Source organism: Larimichthys crocea, chromosome II, assembly GCF_000972845.2.
Source record: "Larimichthys crocea isolate SSNF chromosome II, L_crocea_2.0, whole genome shotgun sequence".
Lineage (NCBI taxonomy): Eukaryota > Metazoa > Chordata > Actinopteri > Sciaenidae > Larimichthys > Larimichthys crocea.
In genome coordinates, this window is record NC_040012.1 from 12,135,419 (window position 1) to 12,159,956 (window position 24,538).

At 39.4% G+C, this 24,538-nt stretch overlaps 1 protein-coding gene across 5 annotated transcripts; it reads left to right on the top strand.

The window, feature by feature from the left end:
* The first annotated feature begins 357 nt into the window (after window positions 1–357).
* mylk4a (myosin light chain kinase family, member 4a) lies at window positions 358–17,338 on the top strand. 5 transcript variants are annotated; one of them, XM_027291323.1, is made up of 15 exons: window positions 358–586; window positions 11,575–11,712; window positions 12,179–12,275; window positions 12,568–12,985; window positions 13,419–13,765; window positions 14,333–14,438; window positions 14,930–15,023; window positions 15,387–15,496; window positions 15,742–15,883; window positions 15,970–16,040; window positions 16,118–16,246; window positions 16,317–16,469; window positions 16,580–16,658; window positions 16,894–16,948; window positions 17,159–17,338. In XM_027291323.1, exons 1-14 carry the CDS (start codon window positions 461–463, stop codon window positions 16,945–16,947), a joined length of 2,064 nt encoding a protein of 687 aa, XP_027147124.1. In that variant the 5' UTR covers window positions 358–460; the 3' UTR covers window position 16,948; window positions 17,159–17,338. The 5 variants fall into 5 exon arrangements, with proteins under 5 accessions (XP_027147124.1, XP_019117607.2, XP_019117605.2 ...); XM_019262060.2 differs by lacking the exon at window positions 358–586 and adding an exon at window positions 8,307–9,328; XM_010746564.3 differs by lacking the exon at window positions 358–586 and adding an exon at window positions 8,309–9,328 and having other exon boundaries at window positions 13,422–13,765.
* Window positions 17,339–24,538: the final 7,200 nt, after the last annotated feature.

Below are 24,538 nucleotides of genomic sequence, written 5' to 3' on the forward strand. Positions count from 1 at the left end.
AAATGTGCAGGAGAATTAAACATTTGCATAGAAAATAAATATATAACTGTGTTAAGGAGTTAACCCGTGCTAAATATCTAAACAAAAACTATATGAAAAAATAGAAAGTGGCCGTAGAAATAAAAATGTTTTCTAGAAATGTGAGAAAGAACTACAAATGGGGATAAAGGACTGTGTACAATTCAACAGGTGAATGAAAGTCATTATGGTCTTTATAAACAAAAACAAAAAAAGATTTTTAATGTTGCTACTTTCTTACAAACTAAATGTTACTTTACCTTTATGTTGCTACTTTCTTACAAACTAAATGTTACTTTACCTTTCTCTGTCTTTCTCTCCTTGTCTGCACAGATAAAATACCCAGCCAACAGAAACACACCAGAGAGGTCAACCAGGCCAGGAAGAGGCACAGAGAGTTCAGAAGGAAAGTGCTGGCAGCCAAGTGTCCCCCTCTGGGAGAATGGCCAAGCTGAGGTCAGTTCATCAGTGTGCCAACAGACGAAACATGACCAAGCTGGCTTTATTCCCCTATTTGGAGAATGTGAAAACCATGTGCTTCTTCTGGGAGATGAAGTTTGAACCAGAGGTATGCAGCTCATGCAATCTATATAAATACTTACTTTATGCCAAGGAGTATTAATATATGGAATCAGCCTTCTGAGTCTTTAGTACCACCAGCAGAGGGTGGTAAAAGTCACATTTTGCTGTAACAATGATGTAACAATGTACTGGTGCATTTACTAATTACTCATTTTAAGCAGTAACTAAAGTGCTTCTGCTCTGTTTATAGTAAAAAATATTATTTGAGACAGCCTTAATTGGTATTTAAGCAATAATTTAAGGTTTTACCTTGGGGGTCTAAAACAAACAATGTCATAAGAGCTGAGAAAGGTCAAAGGCAATTGATAGCTTTGACTATGTCAAGTATTCTGCCAAGTGATTGTACCAGAGACAGTGTAAAGCATATAGTATGCGATTCAATTAATCACATGTTGCATTTGTAACTTAAGTCGTCTACTATAAAGCAAACTGAGACACTGCGAGTAATCAAAGGCCAGCTTTTTTTTTTCCCTCCATGGCATTCATTTGAGCAGTGAGACCACAGCTCCCATCCAGAAGTGAGCTCATTATTGTATTTGGAAGAGCCGGCAGTGAGACCAGAGGAGTCCGGGGAGATTTCCAGACATGCCGTACATAGCTGTGATTGGCTACTGTCAGCTAGATGGTGACTTCTTGGCTTTGTGGTCATTTCACACTCAAAGTGTTGTTGCACAATTTGGATTATGTGGTTGAGTTATAAAACTGTCAGCGATACCAAGACTCATTTATCAAGCAATCCTTAATGCCTTAATTACTGAAACAGACTGGTATTTGATCATGTTGTCATTTGTATTTTACTCATCATGCTATAAATTAGTGTTCAAACTCTAAAAGTTAATATAACATCGACTCAGCTGAGACAGTTGAGGGTAAGCATCCATGACATGTGACTTTGGAGCAGTGATCCAATAGTGGAGGCTATTTATTTACACCACAACCAAATGTCTGTGTTGACAGGAAGACTAGACCCCCTATCTCATAGTGCCAGTACTGTACTTAAGATTAATCATGCTTTCAGTAGACTGTGTCTTAAAGTTTATTCAGTTTCTGAGCAGAGAATGAATTCTAGGGAAGATAGAAGGATCAGTTAAAGCGACAGAAAGCTTGTCTCTTTGCTGACACCTGTCACCCTTTTGTCGTGAGGACAAACTGTCCTTCCTTTGGCTCCATGTGCTGTTGGGAGTGGGGCTTTGACTGAATTAACAAACGCTGTGCAGGACAGTCTAGTATTAACGCTTGGGGCGGTCCGTACCCAGAGAAGGAACCTTCATCTCCGCTAACACACCACATGAGACTCTTAGAGGTCTTTTGTAGTTAAAGAGAAAAGCAAGTCTATAAGAGAAGGATGAAGAGTAAAGGTAAAGTCATGGAGAACTTTGTCAGAGGCTGGGACATTTGGCTAGTCAACAGGATGTGTATGGTCACCTCCTACATCTGGAGCAGGCTTTGCACCGTACTCTGCTATAGGAGGAGACATAAAGCATCCACTCCACCTGCCATTCAGGTATACACAAAGCTATTTGACTTGAATAATAAGGAACACTGATGCATTGTCGTTTTGCAAAAGGAACATAACTAGAAAATTAACCTTGTAGCTATAGTAGTTGCTGATTTTCTGAGGCTGTCAAAATTTTACATGTCCACTTTCTGTTATGTTTTATGTGAGTATGGATAGTATGGAGTATAAGTATTCCCCAAACTATCTTTAATATTGTTAGTGTTGTTGTTATGTGGAGTATGTGGGTGTGTTTTAATAAACTATCATAGAGACAAAAGCCAAATTTCTACATTTGAGGACAGTAAAGTTGTATTTTATTCCATTTAATTGAAAATCCACTTAAATTCTAATCCTACTGAGAGAATGCAGAACAAAAGCTCAGTTGTTTCGGCGCTTTTCTCGCTCTCTTTCTTGATTTGCTAACACGTGCAGAAGACACTCGATCTATCATGGCCATGCTGCTGCAAAAGTTGACGCTTTTAGAAGAACATCTTGATCAGAACGTCTTTGTGTCATGTTGGCATGTATAGTTGTTTTATACCTGTATAGTTAGCAAACATAAATAGTCTATACTGCAGAAATGTATTGTCCCATATCTTACTCAGTGATTAATAGTAATTTCCAACTAGGCTGGAGAAATAGACATTTCATAAAGTGTTTACCAACACGTTGCTTTATCTCTCCTTTCTTTATCGAACTGCATATCATTTGAACTGTCTTTGCCTCCTCAAAAGCATCCAGAGTTAAGTCGGTGTGGTACAGTAAGTGAAAATGTAACTCATTGACAGCAGTGCCCTTGCTTCCACTCGATTCGTCCTGCTTATTCATACTGATGTTATTCTCAGTATTCCTCGGAAGAGCCTGCGATGCGCAGTTGGCCTCAAATACATGATTTACAACTAATGCATGACAAGACTTTGAATTCTGTGGGCAATATCCAGCTCACAAGCTCTATCAAACACAACACATGAGTTGCCAGCAGGGAGCAGAGGCATGGCGCTGTTGTCTTGTACTGTGGCATCAAATTTCATGTTGCGTCGCCTCTCAGCCACGTACAGGGACAATTCTGGTGACTGATTCAAATGAGTTTCCTGTTTAATCATAGTGTTATAATTACTTTAACCCTTCTAACCCCTACTTTAGCACCACAGATGCTTCATCTTGGCTTTTTATTTGTAACATCTTATTATATTAGTAGATTTCTGTACTTGACACGTAATGAATACATTTTGTATCTTACTTAAAATATTATGTTAGGTATTTAATATAGTAATAGGTTGTTTTTTACACATTATATATTTCAGTTTTGTCTAGAAACACTTGCACACATCTTTGGTTGACTTTGAAGTACATATATCTACATAATACTATGTACTTGTGCATTATCTGGGCCCACTTACCTCTAGTTAAATGCCACATCTAATTTAATCAGTCAACTCAACATATGGTGGCAAATCCCTTCAGCAGTAATGTGATGCTCAGTATCTGAGTGAAAGCTGAGATGTGTAATAATGATGCACGTGTGATTTGGCTATGTTATGGATAGCAGCAGGCAGGATAAAACATGAGATAAGGTGTTGTTGGTGTTTATGAGCACAGAGTTGAAAGACTCTGCATGTGGTACAGTGAGCTCTAGTGGTTGAGCCTAACAGGCACACTGCAGTATTTTGAGGTGATAAAACCCAGCTTGGAAATCCTGCTTTTGCTGCCATCTGGTGAATCATAACTTTCACATTGCTTCTGTGTTGTTTCTTTATGTGTAGTACAGGTTTGACATGGGAAAAGAAATGGAGCCGGAAGTTTGAGTAATGTTTCACATTTAATTAATCTCTAATATCTGCCGCTTGCTATGTTATTTCAGTTTGTCTGATATTTACTCTGGGATGCCTGTTCCAGTTATTTGTTTTTATCAAAACCGTTATATATGGCTTAGTATAACTTTTTTTTTGGCCCGTTAGAGCTTTATTTGACAGAGACAGCTGAAGAGTGACAGGAATGTGGGACAAGACAGATGGGGAATGACATGCGGGAAAGATCCACAGGTCGGATTCGAACCCTGGGCCGCCACGGCAAGCTTTTGTACACAGGGTGGACGCTCTCCCAACCAAGCTATACGACACCCTAATTTTGCATGTTTCATACTACAAAATGCGTATTTATTTTGATACATAAATATACATTATACATCCTCATAAATACACACATGCTGTGGTCATCCTTAATGCTGTGATACCTCAGAGACAAGCTGAAGTGCTCTCAGCCTCTCGTGTTTCCATTCCGCTCTTGGCATTTCGGAGATCCACACTGACATTTACTGTTGTAGATCCACGAGTATGTGACTAAGCTTTCTTTGCATTCTGTCACTAACCTTTAATACCCTTTATGACATCCTCAATGTAAAGCCTTCTTACATTTCCATACTGATAATAATAGTGCAACTCTGGGAATATGTTCCTCATGTAGAGACACAACACTTCAAGGACAAATAAGGTCACTTGTGCTCAATAGATATAAAAGTAGTAGTTTGAAATGACTCTTACTTAAAAGGTTTTAATATGAATGATTTTTGTGAAGCTAAGTGATCATTGGGCTAAATCAATTAGTTATAATATGACAGATGACTAAAATGTCAAAAATGCATTGATTACAGTTTCTCAAAGGTGAATTTTTGCTGGTTTTCTTAGTCAACTATACTCTTGAGTTTTAAACGCATTAATTATGGCTCTAAGAGAATGTCATAGACATGATCCTGAGTTGCACTAATGCACAAAAAAGTACCACCGCTGCCGAATGCCCATCTTCTCTGCTGCACATGTGTATGCAAATATGGCTAAAGACATTGCTCCTCAGAACAGACAAGTAGACACATGTATTTGTTGTATCCTGATCTTCCATTGGTCAGGAAAACTGGGATTATGGATTATATTGCAGATGATTTGAGAAGTTTCATCCTTTGTTCATTCTATACACAGATGCCACCTGCTGTTCAAAAAAGTGAATGATTGGACCAGATAAATACAGTTTCACATGATTTAGTTCTTCGAACCATGTCCAATTCCAAAAGGCATCAGTGCATATCCTTAAGCATGGATCCTTAAGCTTGGATGCAATCACATGTACATTTATTACATTTCACAGGGGAAACAGGCATGTGTTTATATGTGGGGAGTCAATGTATTGAATCAGCATAATGTAGCCTAATGTAGTTTTATATAAACAAAACCAGAAAGTCTGTCAAAGCTCCGCAGCAAAATGTGTTTACATGCCAAACGAAAACATGAGATGATGGGGAAAGAACAGTGGAGACGTCTTAGACATTAGCGTGAGGGGTTAAGTTTCACGGCTGCCACACACATTTAAGCCCACAAGTTTCCGAGAGAAAGTATAGCCAGAGCTGGCAGACTGTGCAGTGTGTGTGGAGACTAGGAAAGGTGACTGGACAGTGGCCACAGAACACGGCCCCAGTGCTTCCCAGGACATTGTGTTCTCTGTTAGAGACGTGTTGCTCCATTTTTAACCATTCACCTTGTCTCGGCGCCAAACAAATAGCCTAATAAAATCAGATAACCTCCCACGAGTACTGATTGTTCAGGAAAAAAAAGATACTGTCTAAAGTGAAACACATGTATTCAGTTAAGTGCACATTTTTGGTCTGATGTGGACTCAGGAGGTTATATAGAGGCAATACAACCTGACTCAACTGTAGAAGACTTATGCATATGATTTGTATGACAGCAAGCAATTGTTTGCATACAAAAATGTCCCAGAGGCCTACATTTTTTTGTCTAACTTTTGCCATATTGATCTCAAATGTTCTCATAGTTATGCATCACGACTTATAATAAATAAGCCGTTTATTAAAGCTTACACTAGTAGGCCTTTTTAAAGATGTGTAAGGATTTAGGAGTATTTATTGACAGGAATGGAATACAATATTCATTAATATGTTTTCATTAGTGTATAATCTGAAAATAAGAAGAATCATTGTGGTTTTGTTAACTTAAAATGAGCCCTTTATATCTACAGTAAGAGCAGGTCCTCTTCCACAGAGTCTGTCACATTGTATCACCATTTTTCTACAGTAGCTTGTTCCCAGAACAGACATTGATCAGTCATTGTAGAATTTCATATTTTTGGGTTTTGGGGTTTAGCAAAAAAAAAAAGTTTTTGTTTCAATATATGTAGACACACAGACAAAGCAATTAGTCTTGTATTTAAGAACATAATTACATTAAACATATCAATAGTAAATCAGACATTTCTATGTTATTAAAGATACTTTATAACTATATAAAAAGACTGAAGAAAGATACTGGTTTCATAATTATTAGAGTTACATTCCATGGTGACCTTAAAAGTTTGAAGTTTTACTATTTAAAGTAGCTAAGCCCTGTTGAATATCATTTTACTTTTTCCACTCTTGATGTCTCTAAGTCAGTAGGTGTTCAAACTACAACAAGGTCAACCAGGACACACACAAACATGGAATTATTATTTGCTTTCTGGACATGAATGCATTTGAAAATGCCTCCAAACATCCTAATAATTTTGCTGTCACATTAGCTAAACAACATTTTATTCATGCACCAGTAGACTGGGCAGTGATTTCCCAGCTGCCTGGCTACGCATACTTGTGTTTGGCAAAGAAGGTGAGAGAGGACTCTGAGTAGCGATCATAATTCAGTTTCACTGTAAAGTGTAAGTGATACACACTCGATATTTGCTTTGTGTCCTAATCTTCAGAGGCCAAGAGTTGGTAACCTTAAAGTGCCCCACCACTGCTAAGCAAAACAACATATGATGTAGCGTCATAGTTATGCATGTGTGCGTAATCCGTATAGCAATCCATTTCTTTTAGTCTTTTTTTAACATATGTGTTAATACTTTACATTCTTCTTGCTGCGTGTGTGGAAAAAATCCAGCCTGCTCCGTGCACACTGCTGCGTAAAGAAAGTCTGACTGTCCATGCCCCTAAACTTGACACAACATGCTGGAAATGACCTACACGGTTTGTCATCCGTTGGTATCCAAGGACAGGTGTGAGCGTTGCTGTCATGCCTGACTGATTGATGGTTAGTTTCACTCCCATCTGTTTCTACCCCGTCAGAGTCACTTGTTCTGTCCGCTGTAGTGATTGTGCGCAAGTGAATGAGTAATATGCAAGCCGGTGGGCTGACCGCTCATGAAACACAAGCTGACAGACGACTCTTTCCCCTCGCTTCCCTCACCTTACCTCCACTCTCATTTATCTGCCAGGTTTACATCCTTCCTTGGTTCCTGTTCCCATGAGGCCAGATTTTGGCTTAAGCCCCTTGAGTGAGGCAGGTTTGGCTGGTGTGACTATGGTTCAGTTCGCAGTTTGTGTCAAAAGTATTTCATGGTGGCTTGAGCAAAGCTGGATTCCTCCTAAGCTCAATCATCCATGAATTTAAGGGGACAAAACGAGTTTTCAAAGTTTGTGAAGGGAAAATTGCCAGCCTGGAAATATCTTAGAGCATCTAGTTATTTAAACTTTTGAGTGTAGCATTTCTTAGGAATGTAATATCTGTTTATACTCTGTGAGTTGACATACACACGACTGTTGTTGAAATGAATCATACATATTTTGATTTACAGGAAAGATAGATGTTGGTCGTATTACAAGAGCTAAGTTAAAATTGATCCCTTACTCATAAGCAAGATAATCAGTGGGTGTTTTTATCAGTGAATACCCATCGAGTAAATCATCTGTGTCACGCATCTCTTCTTTCAGCAGAGGAGGGGCTAAACATCTTACTGTAGGTCCCCTTGGCAAGGAACCATAGGCTTTCTCTTACCCCAGACACTAGGCGCACGTTACAGGCATCAAGAGATAAAAGAGGGAATTTGCATTCCAACATAGTTCTCATACACAATTGTACACACAGAGAGACCCACATGCCAACAGTGCCACATTAGGAGCAGCCCAGACCTTTTAGACTTTTTCACTGTCAACACAAGTTTATTTTGAAGTTACAATGAAATCTTCTGTTTTGAAAAATAAACCCACCTGTTTGCTTCTTTTCCTTTTTTTGGACACATGAACAGTCCACTAAAGAATGTGGACCAGACGTGGTCCATCTGTTGCAATGAGTTAATGGTATTTGTTATTTGAATAGGAAAAACTGTACAAATAAATATGAGCTCTGACACACTTACACACTCAAGAGGCACTGTATACACTGACCATTTTGACACCTAGCATGCGAGTGACGGTGGTGGGGTTAACACTTAAATGCTCTCATATATCTCATAGCTCTAAACAGTGCCAAACACCCACCCCAAACACTTGACCCCTGCTGACGTAGGTTGGCCATTTACTTTTAGGGACACCGGCTCACTCCATTCTTAATACTATTTCTAGTGAAGAGAGAAGCAGGCACCAGGGATAAAGTGTGAGAGAAATAGAGAAGTCAAGCTCACTTTACTTGAGTTTTCAGTTTTTGAAGTTTTAAATCCTCATCTGCGTTGCTGGTGTTTGGGGATTTTTGACCTTGAACCACTTTTGTTCCACTTTTCCACTTTTCTGTATCTCAATTAGTTTGCAAACCAACGGGGTCACCGAAGGGTAGAGCTGGCTACGATTTTTGAAAAAGTCTTTTTGTCTGTCTCACGGACGTTATTGATACGATTTTTGTCTCAAGTTGGTGTCTTAACGTGATTTTTATATCACCGTAAGCCATGAGTACCTTGATAAACAACACAGTTGGAGAGGGCAATGGCTCAAAATTTGACCTCATCCAAAATTGGATTGAGTCGGTGAGCGGCAAGATGGACAAACTCATCAACATCCAAGAAAAGGTCCTCAACCGACTAGATGGAATGTCTCATGACATTGACGGCATTGAAAAGGATATGGAGAATCTGAAGGTTGACAAGGAGGAGATCCATTTTCCACCAAAGATGATGAACCAAACGAAGGTCATGGGGCTAGAAGTGAGAGAGATCTGTCAGGAGATGAGCACCATAATGTCAGCGGTGAACCAGCGTTCCGAGCAGCAGGCTCAGAAGCTTGAGGGGATGGAAAAACTGGTCCTCAGCATGCAGCAGGTGATCAGCTTCATTGGGGAGAAGGTGAAGAGTTCGAAGGTTATGGAGCTGATGTTCAAGGACCCTGCAGCTCAGAAAGGCTCCAAAACTAAAGACAATAAAGGCAAGCAAACCAGTAAGAGAAAATCATCTGGAGATACTGTAAACAAGAATCTTGACAAGGTGAGACTAAGAAGTATCCCAAAAATAAAAAACCTTGTACATTTCCAGGTATTGCAGCCCATCCATCAATATGGCCATCATGTGTTGTTCTTGCTAGCTACCTTTGATTTCATAGATCTTGTTATTCTTGGCAGAACATGTGAAAATGATCATAGCAGCAAAGCTGTCCACTCCGTCAGTTCTGCTGCCCATGAATGTTACTTGGCTTAGGTTTTAAATTCCTCATATAATGGGCTGGGTTAATAGGTAGCGTCTGAGATTTTAGCGTGTTTACACTTGCCAGCTGCTGATTGGAGGTAATTAAGAACGCTAATTTCATAGTATTATGTATGCTACTGCACAGTGTCCATGTCACTTCTAGCTTATATAAAGCTTAATTTAACTCACATTTACACATGGATCTCTATGGATGCTGAGTATAATATGGCCTCCTTGGCATGATGCTCCTCCCCCACACTGACCCCCTAGCAGGGCACGAGAGGGCCGGTGTGAGGCCAGGGGTGAAATGTGAGTGTCCCGGTTTAGAAATGCTGTTTTTGGATCGTGAGCTGTAGTGTTTGTGGTCTAAAAGGGCTTTAAGCGCTTTAGCTCACGAGGAGTCAAGTGTCGACAAATTGTGATGAGTCAGTCTTGCTCCCCATCACTCTGGTTTCTCTCACTGACTCACTGAAACAAGGCACATCTCTGCCCTGTATCTGTTTCTGTCAACACTGTTCACAATTTCAGTGGGTAACAGTGGGTATTACCTAACCTACCTAAGTCCTGCAAATATTCTGACTTCCTGCAGCACGAAATAGCTCTTCATAAAACTTTATTGGCAGTCCTGCTGATAATTCTGTCACAGTGACTTTTGATTTAGAGGTTCCAGTAAACGTCTGTATATAACACGGCATGCAATGTTTCAGGAATTGCTGGTACAGGTTTAGAAAGGTAAAAATGTACTCACGTAAATATAATCTTCACTGTGCGTTGCACTTGTATGTCAGAAAAAAAAAAAAGGATTTACGTTTTTATCTATCTCTGTGTCTTAAATTTCAACTTTGGCTCAACTGGATTCATATATCCTGTGACACTGAAGTCATTTCTATATCAAACCCTTTTGTCTTTATTATACAGTCATTAGACAGACAGATGATGACCCTGTATAGAGGTCACTGAGTGCTGCATGGCGTCAAAGGCAAGAGCGGCACTTCCAGACCTCCTAAAGCATGTTATCACCACACTCAAATCACTTGCGTAACTGCAAAGGTTAGAGTTATATCTCTTTTCCTCTGTGACCTACAAGCAAAGAGCAAATTCACTGTCCATGCCCCTCAATGTTTGTGCAGAGAACAAAAGTTCAGTACTCATAAGTTATTGAATGCAAGCCAATTCAAAGTTTGTATCATCAAGTTTATGGATATATTATATCCTGATGATTAATGACCACATACCAATCTGAATGCTTCTGTGTGACTCACATTTCAGGGGACTTCTGTGGTTGTCAGAGCACTTGTCAGTTGGTTACATTTTCCTCCACCTCCAGAGGTGTGATATTGTACATGTAACCTCTGTTACTATGGCCTGTCCACACTTTTCCCAATCTCCCAATCAGGGTTTCGAACTCCAGAAAACACGTCTGTCACTGGGGAAACACTACACCCTAAATACCCCCTCCGCTGTTTACCTCACGACAGCACTTAGAACAAATGTGAGACACCCGCGGGTTCAAGACAGGTTTTTCCATGCTAACCTGATCAGAGAGTGTTTAGTGTGTTTCCTCAGCAGCCTACAGTCGCTTGTAATATTTTCCGCTCAGGGTCGGTATTGCATTCCATCACTGAGTGCGACAAGTGATAAGCTATAAATTCACTGCCCTGCTGCTGTCTATCCATCTGCCATGCATGCCATTAGACAAGTCAGTCTACGCATGGAGACGTGCAATAAATATACCGTAGGCCATGTTGCTTATATATGCTTTTCAGTACTTTATTTGCCAATTCATCGAATTATTAATTTGCTGTGATTCATTTTGTTGTGTGTCTTTTACATGTGACCCTAACTTCATCAAATCAAACCTGTGGCTGTCATTTCATTGAATTACAAATTACATTTTTAATGCATTTGTCATGTCGTGTTTAACGTGTAACATCATATGTACTCCCTGTCTCTCTCATTTGATGTTCATCCTTAACATGTGATATTTCTTCCATTCTATGTGCATTCATATAACCTTACTAAGCATTGCCATCTTGTCTTTTTAATAGAAACCTACCTCTAATAAAGCCAGTAAAAGGAAACAGGAGATAATTCCTGCATGTGAGCCCAGTTCTCCACAGCCTTCTCACAAGATAAAGCTCCATGGACCAAAGCATTTCCTCGCCTCTCGCAAATGTGGAAACTTTGTAGGTTTATTATGCTTACAGTCATATGTATACAGGAACTTTTATTTATAATATGTAAGTATACTGTATGTGCTTTTGCATTTGTGGCTTCAGTCTGGTGCATTGTTCTTTATGTTTTAACTTAAAAGGCTGCTTCCATACTGTAACCATTATTGTGCTGATTTTCATGACAAGAAAATGTGTAACATTGTGATATTTTTGCATAGCCACACCAGAGCTGTGCCAAGTTACAAAAAGTAAAACATTGTTGTCTTTCATTGTAGTTCTGGGACATAAAATAGTACCATGATGTAGCTGATGTAGTTTATTTTAAACAAATAATAAAATATGAAGTTCAAGAAAGAAAACCTTTCAAAATTCTAAACCAGACACAATATTCCTCTTAATATAATATTTTAAATGTAAATAATACATGTTGACATATTGTCCAGATTCATCCTTTCACTGGTTTATTTGTATTTCACAGTTTAAGGACCACAGAGGTAAGGATGGGACAGATAAGCCCTGTTTGAGCCCCAAAGGTCTGAAAGTCCAAAAGAAGATGAAGCCGCCAGACACAGCAGGTACTGAAATCAACATACTGTAAATTGTACAAAGATAAGTGTGTGCTTAAACTCTGGTGTCCTGTTTAATTATCACAGGGAGACACAGGAATATGTACATAAAACATGAATTTTCTCTCAAAGCTTCTATGAGAGGATGAAGAGAATTTATATTTTGTTCAGAAGGTCAGCGTAAAATATTGTATCCTGTACTCTTTCACAAAAAAAGTATTCAATGTTTATGCATCTTATTTTATTGGGAAGATGTGAGATGCGAGAGACTAAATCCAAATTCTGCTTGGACGTTTTGTAGAAAAGCAGGTGTCGAAGAAACAGGTGTTGTTACTTGAAGAGGTGCAGAAACTCAACAGTGAGAATGCAGAGAAGTCAGGTCAGCTGCTTACCACTGGATATCTGGATCTTGAGGCTGGAGTGCCCCCTAAAGACCAAAAATCTGACGCCCCTGCTCCCAGCTTGGTAGACTACCTGCGTGAAGATTCTCAAGTGGCTGAGAAAGATGAGGAGGTTAGTGAGGAGGAGAGTGGGGAAGAGACAGAGGAGGCAGAGGTTACAGAGGAGGAACCCATGCTTGATGTTGAGGATGGAGTGAAAGAGAAAGAGGAAGAAACACTCACAGTCCAAGAGGAAAAGAAGAAAGAGGATGATGAAGAAGTAGCCAAAGCTCCAGAGGTCCCTGCTGCACATAAAGACAATAAAGAGCAAGATAAAAGGTAGTCTATGTTACCCCAAAAAGAGCTGCGGTGATTAGTCAATGGGCATTTAAACATTTTTTTAGATGTTTTATACACCAAAGATTAATTAAGAAAAAAGGTTGAATTCATCATTAATTTTCATCTTTTTAATTTATCGGTTCAGTCTCATTAAGCCACATTAATCTTTTATGATTACTTAATTACATTTTATCCTACAAGAAAGGATTTAATTTGCAAGGTTTTAATTTATTATTGATCTTGGCCTGTTATACTGTTTATGCAGTATATAATATTTCAATCATCCAGACATTTCATTGATACATCTATACATCTAGGTCATACATCTACAGTATGTACCAGAAACTTCACAAACTGTAATGAAACAAAACACAATGAAAACAAACAAAAAAAACAAATAATATACACAAAAAATATGACGTCTTTTTCCCAGCAGAGATGACACCAAAGATGCCTCCCCATCTCTAGAGGCCAAGATTTCAGAGGTCGGCAGCACAATTACCAAATCCTTTGTGACAGAGGAACACTTTGTGGTGGAGCAACACACAAAAACGCAAGTGGTGGAGGTGGTGCAGGAGGAGAACAGGAAGGAAAACAACGAGGAGGACGAACAGGAGGACGAACAGGAGTCTGGCGGATGGGCCGTCTTCAAAGCAGATGGAGTTGAATTCCAGATAGACCTAAAACAAAGGGTGGAGAGAGAAAGAAAAGACAACAATGCAGAAGATGATGCCGAAAAGGAGGATGATGATGACGACGATGCAGAGCGGTACTATATCGGTGAGTCTGGGCTCCTTGATCGTGGTAGAAAGTTGATTTAATTTGAAAAGTTTGAATAAAAACTGAAGAATGAGTGAAAGTTAATGATGATAAGCTCTACATGTTTAAGACCCTGAATCTACACTTGTTTTATAGATCACCAAGCCAATATCATCTTATTGCAGATATGTTAGTATTAAAGTTTATGTCAACTGATAAGTGAGAAGGAACTGCAGTACACAAACAAATAAATAATAACAAATTATAAACAGTGTTTCAGTTTTTTTTACAAACAGTTTGTCCACCAGAGAGCTAACTTGGTACAGTCCAGTGTTATGAAGTGAGACAAAGCCCTGGCACTCGGACGACAAGATGTGCTAAAGCTTGGTTACCCCTCTGTAATATTTACACAACAACTGTAGTCGATGTGTGCCATAGCTCACTAATACACAATGTGCTAACTTGATTATAGCAGCTGAGCGTCCTCTCAAAAGCCTCGCTGTAGCTGAAGCCTCTGTGTTCTCACATTCCTCATAACTTATTAAAGCAGATTATATCTTTTTTTTTTTTGTTCTCATCCCACTTTAGACACCACACCTCCTCCAGCGGCTCCTTTTAACCACCGCATCATTTCTGCCAAGCCCAACCAGATCATCAACTTCTACACCATCAACTGGCAGGAGGTCCTGGGCGGGTGAGAACCAGACTTTTCAAATCTCTAGAACAAAAAAAAAGAAGAAAGCTTACAATGATCAGTTGATCTATCGCGAAGATGAAAGGCAGAAAGGAAGAAGTTCTCATTTCCCATGAAGCCTAATTGCGTAACCCACCCACTCTCCTCTCCCCTGGTTCATAACTTCAGAGTCACGGCAGTTATTTTTACTTTAGGACTGAGCGGTATGTGAAACCCTATCTCTGGTGCCAGCTGGTAGCTAATCACTAAGTGTTAATCCAAGTCTTCAAAGAGCAGACACAGCCCAGCTCAGATTTAATGAAATAACAGATTAAGCACAACACACTCTCTTACAGTAAAACATCTCTGTTTGAAGGAAGATCAGTCCATTTGTCATGGAAACATAAAACATCTCCTGCCCTGTTTCACAACTGTTTCTTCTAGGATGTGAGTTCAATTTGAGATAACTGTAGAGATCAATTTTTTTTTTGCCCTCTTCCTCTTTTTTCTAGTGGTCGTTTTGGCCAGGTGCACAAATGTGTTGAAAACTCTTCTGGTCTCACTTTGGCAGCAAAGGTCATCAAAGCAAGGAGCGCGAAAGAAAAGGTACGGCACCTAATGTTCAGTGTTATGAAAAAAAAAAAGTCAACGTGATAATGAATTAGTCCTATTTTGATGCTACTGTGAGAGCCGCGCCGCATGATATAAAAAGCTCAGTTTATATCTCAGCTCAGTTACAATTTTTAAGATAGTACCACACTACAAGGCCGCTTGGAACAGAAGCGGAGGGAATACTTCTCACCTAGGTGAGAAATATTTGACCTAGAAGAGAAGATGCATTGTCTCATGGCAGAGAACAGCTGACACCTCTCATCGTGTCCGTGTGTATTTGTCTGTGTCTGTGTGCGCCTGCTTGTCTGTGTGTGTCCGTGGTTGTCCTGCATATGTCTGCGCCTGTGTTTTTGGTAGGAGGTGGTGAAGAATGAGATCCAGGTCATGAATAATCTGGACCATGCCAACCTGATCCAGCTCTATGCAGCTTATGAGTCAAGGAATGACATCATCCTTGTACTTGAATAGTATGCTCCTTCTTTCATATTTTCAGCACATATGTTTCTTTCAAAGCAGCTTATTGAACATCTTCAATAATACTTACTTACTTCAATAATGCACACGAATAAATAGTAATGTTATAATATATAATATATATATAATATAGAAATGTTAAAAGATAGTGTGGATAATTATGCTAAAATAGAATAAAAATACTCTAATTTGGGGTGTTTAAGTGATGTTTTTTTTATGCATTTGTCTTTGACCTTAGTGTTGGTGGAGGGGAGCTGTTCGACAGGATCATTGATGAAAACTACACTTTAATGGAGCTGGACGCTGTCGTGTTCATCAGGCAGATCTGTGAGGGTCTGCAGCACATGCACAAAATGTACATCCTACATCTGGACTTGAAGGTAACAAAGTGACTCATATTTCTTTTTAAAGTTGAATCAATCAATCACTTAGGTTTTATTCTTTTGTTTTGTTCTAAACATTTCAGCCTGAAAACATTCTGTGTGTGAGCAGAATCACAAACAAGATCAAAATCATTGACTTTGGCCTTGCTAGGATGTAAGTACCGCTACTTGCTTTTACTTCATTGACTGCTGTAATCATACAAAATGTAATGAATGATATTCTTCACGTAGATACAAACCACGGGAGAAACTGCGAGTAAATTTTGGCACTCCAGAGTTCCTCGCCCCAGAAGTCATCAACTACGACTTTGTGTCATTCAACACGGACATGTGGAGCCTCGGTGTCATCACCTACATGCTGTAAGTAAACGCACACGCATGCACACACATGCACAAACTAACATCAGCGCTAACCTTCTCTTCTTGACAGTCTGAGCAGTCTCTGTCCCTTCCTTGGTGACGATGATAACGAGACTCTGAATAACATCTTGGCCTGCAAGTGGAGCTTTGAGGAACAAGAGTTTGTTGATACATCTCAAGAAGCCAAAGACTTCATCTCCAGACTGCTCATCGTGAATAAAGGGTATCTATCTTTTAACTCTGTTGTACTGCTGCCTCTCTGTTTGCTGAGGTTAACATGTGGTGTTTTCTAACATCTGAGTAATATGTCTGTGTCATTGTGTTTGTCATCAGCTGGAGAATGGGGGCATCTGAGGCCTTAAGACATCCTTGGCTCGCTGACCCAGTCCTTCATCATCGCCTTAATACAAAGGTAGAGAACACACTTTGGGCCTGGATTAATCACACATAAACTGATAAACTACACAGGGTTGCTGATCTTAAACTAACTTCATTAGATCACGTTATTTAAGAAATGAGAAGAAAGTTTGGTGCACACTTTCTGAAGCTCATATATTAACATTCCTAATATTATCAACAAAATGAAAACACATTTTCAAATAGAAATGAATTACTATATAACTCTTGTTCTCATTAATCATTCACAGAAAACCATGTGCCGATCACGGCGATCATCGTGCGTGCCCCAAACTGATAGTTGAGGTTGGTCTTTCTCTTTTCTTCTTTTTAATGTTCAGAGTGTCACTTCGAACTGGATGCTTTCAAAACATCCACAAGGGGGAAGCATGTTCTCAAATTTTGTGCAGGGTAGCTTGGCAGAAACAAGAGATTCACTGCCTGGCTGTTACAGATATACAGTAACTATGGCCTGTGAGTGAATCATCCCATTTTACGCTGTCCTTTTCTTTCTAGGGCTACAATGACGTGACGGCTCCAGCTGTGACCACTCGGACCAACCCTCCTGTCCATGTTAAATTACTGATTTCGAGTCCGTGCACCTGAGGCATGGGCTGAAATTCTGGCTACCCCACAAACCTTTTCCTAACATGTGATCCACTGTGTTGTGTTAATGTAAGCAATATATATATATTATATAGAATTATATTATTACTAAGATATATATATATATATAGACAACACCAGTTTTGTTTAATTGGGATTTAATAGTGGATGGTCCCACCGTGTATTAAGCTGTACTTTGATAAACATGTCAATTCAAAACTGTGTTGCTAGAGAAAAATAACACCTTTATAACATTAATCAATCCAGAAAAATGCAATTAATGTTTCATCCCCTTGTTAAAACACAGTGCTCATGTCACAATCTGACCTTGCTTCTTTAGACATGTATTATCATACAAGAGCTTGATTGTGTGTGTGGCACCTTTGCCTTGAAAGTTGCATGTGCACATTGTGCTATCTACTTCATTTTAAAATATCCTGTCAGTGAGCCACCCTCATATTATCTGTAACCAAACACACTGTGCTAGCTGCTGTTTTCACTTTCTGTTAATAGAAAAGAACTTTAGATACCTCAACTGCTTCCGTACGAAGGCTACAGCGTGATCCGTGTTATGTGACTGTAATAATCTGTGCTGCATTACTCCCCCCACTCTGTTACAAAGATTATCCAATATCCTTTTTGTGTGTGTGTGGGCTGTAAATAAATGCTGAACTGTAGATTAAAATACAGATTTTCTTAGGGGATAAAATTGCTAGATGTTTATTGTACGTATGGACAGAATACAATGTAATGTAATGTGTGCGGTCGGTGTCATGAGCTGTAGTATGTGCACTTTATAATGTTATTTATTTAAACATCGATTATACATGAAGCTACCTGAGTACAATGGAAAAGGCTTATGTTTTCAGATCATCCTGTTTTGTCCAGGTCTTGATACTTTAAAACAAACAGTTCACCAACAGAGTTTATGTCTTACCAGCTTAGTGTATTCTGTTAACACTTAACTACTTGTTGCATGTCTCTATATGTGTTTTATTAAAGCAGACATTTAAGCTTAAACTTGATACACAGAGAACTTTTTTAATTTTCTTTTTTTTTTTAATTGTACTGTACGCTTGAGCTGTCATCAATTTAGTGCCGCTCTAGCTGCATTATTCATGTAGATGCTTTTTCCACAAAACAGTGTTATCTTTGAAATGCCTTCTGTGAAGGTCTACTAACTGAAAGTAATACACGACCTACCTAATGTTGCCTACTGTAACGAGCCGTTGTGAGCTGATAAAATGTTGTCAGAACTACCTTCATGTGGTTTTAGTTGAACTTCTGTAACTGAATGTTACATATTGTTATAGTTTTTGAACACAGAGTTCTAGTAAAAGAAGTTGTCCTCACCGAGTGTTAACAATTTCAAATTCAGCATGTATTTGTGAAGTGTGTACACATCCATTAAACTGAAATTGTGTCTTAAATGAGAGTTTGTTTTGTTTTGTTGCCATTTGAAGTTCAGTTCGATAAAATTTATTACAGCCGAGTGTATCCAAACCTATTAATTTACACTAGAAAAATAAGAAGACTTTTTTCAAGAGTGGGGATTTTGACCTTTTTCGCAGTTAAAAGATTGGAATTTGACTAGTTTTGTCCTTTTTAATTAACTGTACTATAAAATCATTTTGTTTTCAGACACATTTCTCTTTTTATTCCTGTTTGTGGTTTGGAAGAGATTGATCAATACGGTTTAAAGAGAAGAAACTGTTTATCTATCTAGAATAAATCACATTGTCACAATCATTTCATGAGAAGAGATAAAAATATTTTATTCCAACTTTATGGGCAGCAGTGTTTAAAAGGCACAGAGGTATTAGTAAAGCCCAGTTTGCAATGTTAGGCTTTACTCGATAGCTTTAAAACTGTACTGCTTGTCAATAGGTAACATTTTCAAGTAGCCATATATACAGAAATATATGAAATGAGGGATTGTTATACTTACAATAATGTATAATATAAATATATATAATAATGCATAACAAATTAGTAAATTTGCGCTAAACTCCAAAAGTATAAAATCAATCTTTCCAGCATATTCCTTCTCTCTATGTGCGATTAGAAACAGTCTTTATAAAGCGTTTTTTCAAACTCTAGTGAACTATTTTTGGGGGAATTTTACGATCTGACTCAGGTCTATTTAAACCTTAAACACACATACACATACACTCTTACTCAAGAAGAGAGTACAGCTGATTCCAGGAGCATAAAAAGACCATCTGAGGGAGCCTGTGTGTGCAATACAGTTTGTTCACCTGAGAAAATAAACTTAGTTTGTGGGATGATGATGATGTCCGGGGGAATGGGGCTTTGGCTCAGATATTTTAGAAGAGGAAAAAAAAAGGGTATCGATGTTTTTTAAAGAGGTCACAGGAAGGGCTGAGACACAGAAAAAAATTAAGAAGGATGACAGTTAGGAAACGATGTGAGATGTGAGGAGCATGTGTACATTTCAAGCTACATTTCCACAAAGTATACCTTAAATTTCACCCTGTGCTTGCCTTTAAAAGACAGCAAGGTCTTATTTTACAGAACCCACAAGGTTAGTCAGGGATAAGTGCAGACTTTATGGGGGAGCACCATGAGAAACGTGTATTTAATTGTACAGAAATACCAGAAAAGCAAAGTGTACCACCAAAAAGTACAGAAACCCAGAAGTTGACCACTTTTACATCTAGTAGTTTAAGACTGTCATGGCCATAAAATTGTAAGGGCCCAAATAATAATTAGCACTTTTTGAGTTATTTTCATTTTCATTGCATTTTGATTTATACAGCCTGCACGGGACAGTGACAAGAGAGATTGATGAGAGAGGAAAACTGTCTTCCACCCGTATGAAAACCTGAAATCGACTTGAGCTCCAGCTTCTATTTTGGCATTTCTTTATAGAAAGTGGACAAGAGGAGAGACGTGCAGCTAAAAATGGAAAACCACCTTCAGAATATTTACAGAACCTGAGCTATATATAAACCATCTGAAAAAGAAAATATAATAAAGGAGTATGTGGTGCATAATTAGCCTGGTTGTATGTTCCTGACCATAATAGGTGGTGATAAGGTGACTGAAAAAACACAAAGGTTTTAAAGTGAGATGGATAAACAGTCATAACCAATGAGTTATGGTTCAAATATTCACTTTTGAATACAAAATATTTCCTAAAATATTCTGAACATTGTAAAATGTCTTTGTAACAGTGTATTTTAAATGCAGAATAGGACACAAACATAGCGTGGATCCAGTTGAAGCTCAAAATATGTGACGCTGGTCGCCCCCACGTTGCCTGTACTGACTTTTCTGCCTCTCGGCTAATCTAAAAATCAGAAAAGATCATCAGTGGACCTAAGGTGGGCTGAATGATGCCTGGGCGCTCATAAAAGCCATCTGTAACGGCACCTACCTGTCAATCAAAGCAGCCATTCTGTTTTTCTATGGGGACCTGTTCTGTAACAAGCCTCAAGCAGCCGTTCACAGAGTTGCAGTTTTTGGCACTAAGACAAAACTAGAAGACAATTTTCTGAGATATTGACTGTAAACATAATAAAAAACAATAAACTGTAGGAATCAGGAAATATCTGCTGAAGACACTCAAACATCGAGTACATCTGGCTGGCCTGTAGCTAGATTATTTTTACGTTGGCTACTGTACACGTGTAACCATCAACACTATACAGACCTTTGCTAGAGGTTGGCTTTTTTTTGGAAAAGATTTCTCCTGATGTATGTGTATTAAAAATAAACAGTTTTACAACATTTAATATAACACCCTAAACAAGAATTTGAAAATACATTTCATCCAATGAAAGACTGACGGCTTTGTTTAGTCTAGTATTTATTTATTTTCACACATCATTTCATCAGACACAAAAGGTTTCATGTCAGGAATGGTTCAGAGAGAGTTCATACATTCCTCTATTACAAACACAGGCATAGAGAGTCTGAGTCAGTTAATAGCCATTACTCCGAACATGCAAGTCGTTTGGCAAAACAGGTGATACTGATTTCTTCCAAGTATCCCCCCCCCTTCCCCTTCTTTCTTACTCTTTTAGCATAGCTTTTCAGGAGCCTGAGGGTTGGAAGCCAAACACAATCTCTCGCTCTATCCCTGGTCCAAGGCCCAGGTTGGAATGGTGAGAAATTCAATTTAAGAGGAGGGAGAAAGAAAAAAAAGCCTTCTAGAACTGCCCCTCCACCACCCCGCCTCACCCCTAAGTACCCTCCATCCACATCTCCAGGGGCGATCTCGAGGAGCCAAACCAAAACCAGATGGACTTATTGGGCCTAAAGCTAACAAATAGTGCCTGAGTTCCTGTCAGTTAGAGACCACCGGAGCTAAGAAGCTGAGGGTGAAAAAAAAAAAAAAAGCTTACTGACATGTCTACTTCTTTGTCCTGCTATAAAAAAATATTATTAATATTGACAAGTATTATAATACAATCAATGTGAATGTTTGGTCTGGTGTTAGGTTGGTAAGAGGTGGGAATGCTGGCTGTATAGTTTTGGTGCTGGTGTGTGTGTGTTAAGAGGTGGTTACATTTACAGAAAAGGTGCCATCTTGGCTTTGGGAAGGTAAACTGTCAGCAGTGACCCGAATCTCTGGGTGGCATGCTCTCCAGTTTGTTAGTCGATACACCCACCGCCCACACACACTTAGTGGAGAGAGGACAGAGAGAGAAAAAAAGATTAGGGTGACCCCAGAACTCCTCACAGCCTCCCTGCAGATTGACTAAGAAAGTGTCCTTTGTAACAGGAGTTTCCTGTACGTAATTAAAAAATATTAGGCCCTGCTCAGAAGGGAGGGGATGGGGCCTGGGGTTGTAGGAGGCTATGTGAAGGGTAAGATTCCCTACTCCACTCTTCGTTTCATGTAAGAGTCCCGGAGCTGGCCCTGACGTTTGTCCAAACAAGAGACGCTCTCTCTCCAAGGAGGTCCGGAGAGAGGACCAGCCAGTTCTCAGGGCCTGGGGGCAGGTGGTTCTGATTTAAAAAAAGGGGGGGAACAGACCACGTTTATGTTCATTTAATGGTAGTACACGTGTCGTCACGTCCAGTGGTGGGAGCATGCTGGGTGAGTGATCTGTTTTTAACACAGCTGAGGTTTGCCACCAATAAGAACACAGTGTCCAATTATACCTTTATGGTTTTCCCTTAAACCTGCATATCACTGCTAAGGTCCAGTCTTCATGAGGGGTCTTTTTTATTTTTTATTATGTTAAATTAAAGATTTAGTAAAGAAAGAAAAAAGTTTGCTTCTTACGAATGAAACATTCATTCCTGATACAGTTTTAGTTGGTCTGGTATGATCAGTAGCTTATGGATTTTATTTTTTTATACCACAGTTAGACTATGTTTCAGCATTTACCATTATCATATGACTGTAATTTGTTGCCTTAAAGTGGTTATAATTCACCAACGGAGAACTACTGCCTGAATCTGCAGCTCTCTTTGGCTTTGTGGAGCTCTATAGTGAGTTTCAGTTTATTAGTATTAAGTTTTGGTTCATTCACAGCTCTGAGATTTGAGTCTGCCTACTAACATTTTGACACAAACAACATAAGTGTGTGGAGGTTACTCATAGTGACGTTCACCAAGACAATGGACGACGGACGTGGTGTGGTTGCTCTTTGACCTGCTGGGTGGAAAAAAAAGATAGACAGCTACGGTAATGTAAGCAACCTAATTTTACAACAAAATTGTTACATGTGCTGTCCTTCTTAGTCCATGGGACAGACCTGAAAATTTCATGTATTGGTATCATCTGAAGTCTGAACAGAGTGGTTCTACACTGGTTATATGACAGACCTGTCAAAAGAGTAGCTAAACATGTTTCATGAGCCCTAACAAATCTTTTTTATTTAATCTAAGAAATTAATACTTTGTATTTTATTCACTCAAGCTTGTAATTTTGCTACTTTGTAACCAACAGCAAAGCAATCCTAAAAATTATTAGAAATGAGCATTTAGTATCTTATTTAAAAAAAAAGCTCTGGACCCACCAAGTGGTTTTATGTTTTTCTTTGCTCACGCGTCATTCTCACCTTTTTAACCCTCAAACAATTTCCATGCATGAACATGTGACTGCTGTGTTTACAGCTTGTTTCTACTGCACCCAAGGGGCTAAAAAAATATGAGTGATTCTCTTCATAATTTTCTGTAATTTATAAAATGTCTGATTATTCTTAAGGAACTTGAAGTAGATCGGTAATTATGTGATCAGTCCGTATGTGCTCCACCCTTTTGTTCTGCGACCCATTTTTGCAGTAACAGTACATGACTTTTGAAATGAAAACAGCCATCTCCCACCCACGTGCAGATTGATTTCCAGACGAGGGGGAAACACAGCAGCTTGCTGTGTCCAGTGTTTTCAGTCGGTGGTTTCAACACTGATCAAATGGCCACGCTGAAGCCTTTAATGATCTTGGAGGTTCCCCGCTGGTGGGTCATCTGCTTGGCTCCATATCACCTCCAGGTTGAGCCCTACTGCTAGTCAGGCGGTCCCACAATGGGGCCCTTTCCATCAGCTCTGTATTTACTCGTCCCTCTGGCTCACCCCTCGGCCTGCACGGGGTCTCTGTTCAGTCTGCCAGCCCTGCTGAGAGGGCTCTGTGGCCGGGAGAGCCATAATCCATCAGGCCTCTGTGTGTGTACGTGCTTCACTCTTTTATGCTTTAGCTCTTGCTGAGGAGTCTTTGCTGAAGGAACTAAATGGAGCCAAGCGTCTTGTTCAAACAGACTGAAGGAGCATGTTCTCTGTGCCTGAGGTTAGTGTGTTAATACAAGCTTGTGTGCAAGCATGGGTGTATGAACACGCTGCTTGTATGCACATTTTATCACTTCAGACCTTTCCAGCCACGCAAATGAACTCCTCCATGACCCGTATACATGCAAACATCTACTTATCCTGACCACAACATACCCCTGTCATGTTTTATTGGATCACCCTTGCCCCCACACACATATCCTCACATTACTAAAGCATATAAGCTTCATACATATCCATATTATACATTTCTCGGTTATGTTCTCCCATCCCACCCACAGAGTCTGTCCTCCCTCCCAGTGCACAGTGATCGATGAGCTGAGCCTCGGTCTCTCTGCAGCAGGGACCGTACTGAGGGGAAAAGACCCTTACTCTGTTCTCTGTCTGACTCCCAAAAAACAGCTCCCATGGCCAACAAAAACACCACACAAGGCACCCAAATGGCAACCCGTACGACTGCTGCTATTGTAGTGTGAAATGTTTCCCACGAGTTTAGACAGGAGAGGAGGATTCGATGGATGACACAGCCA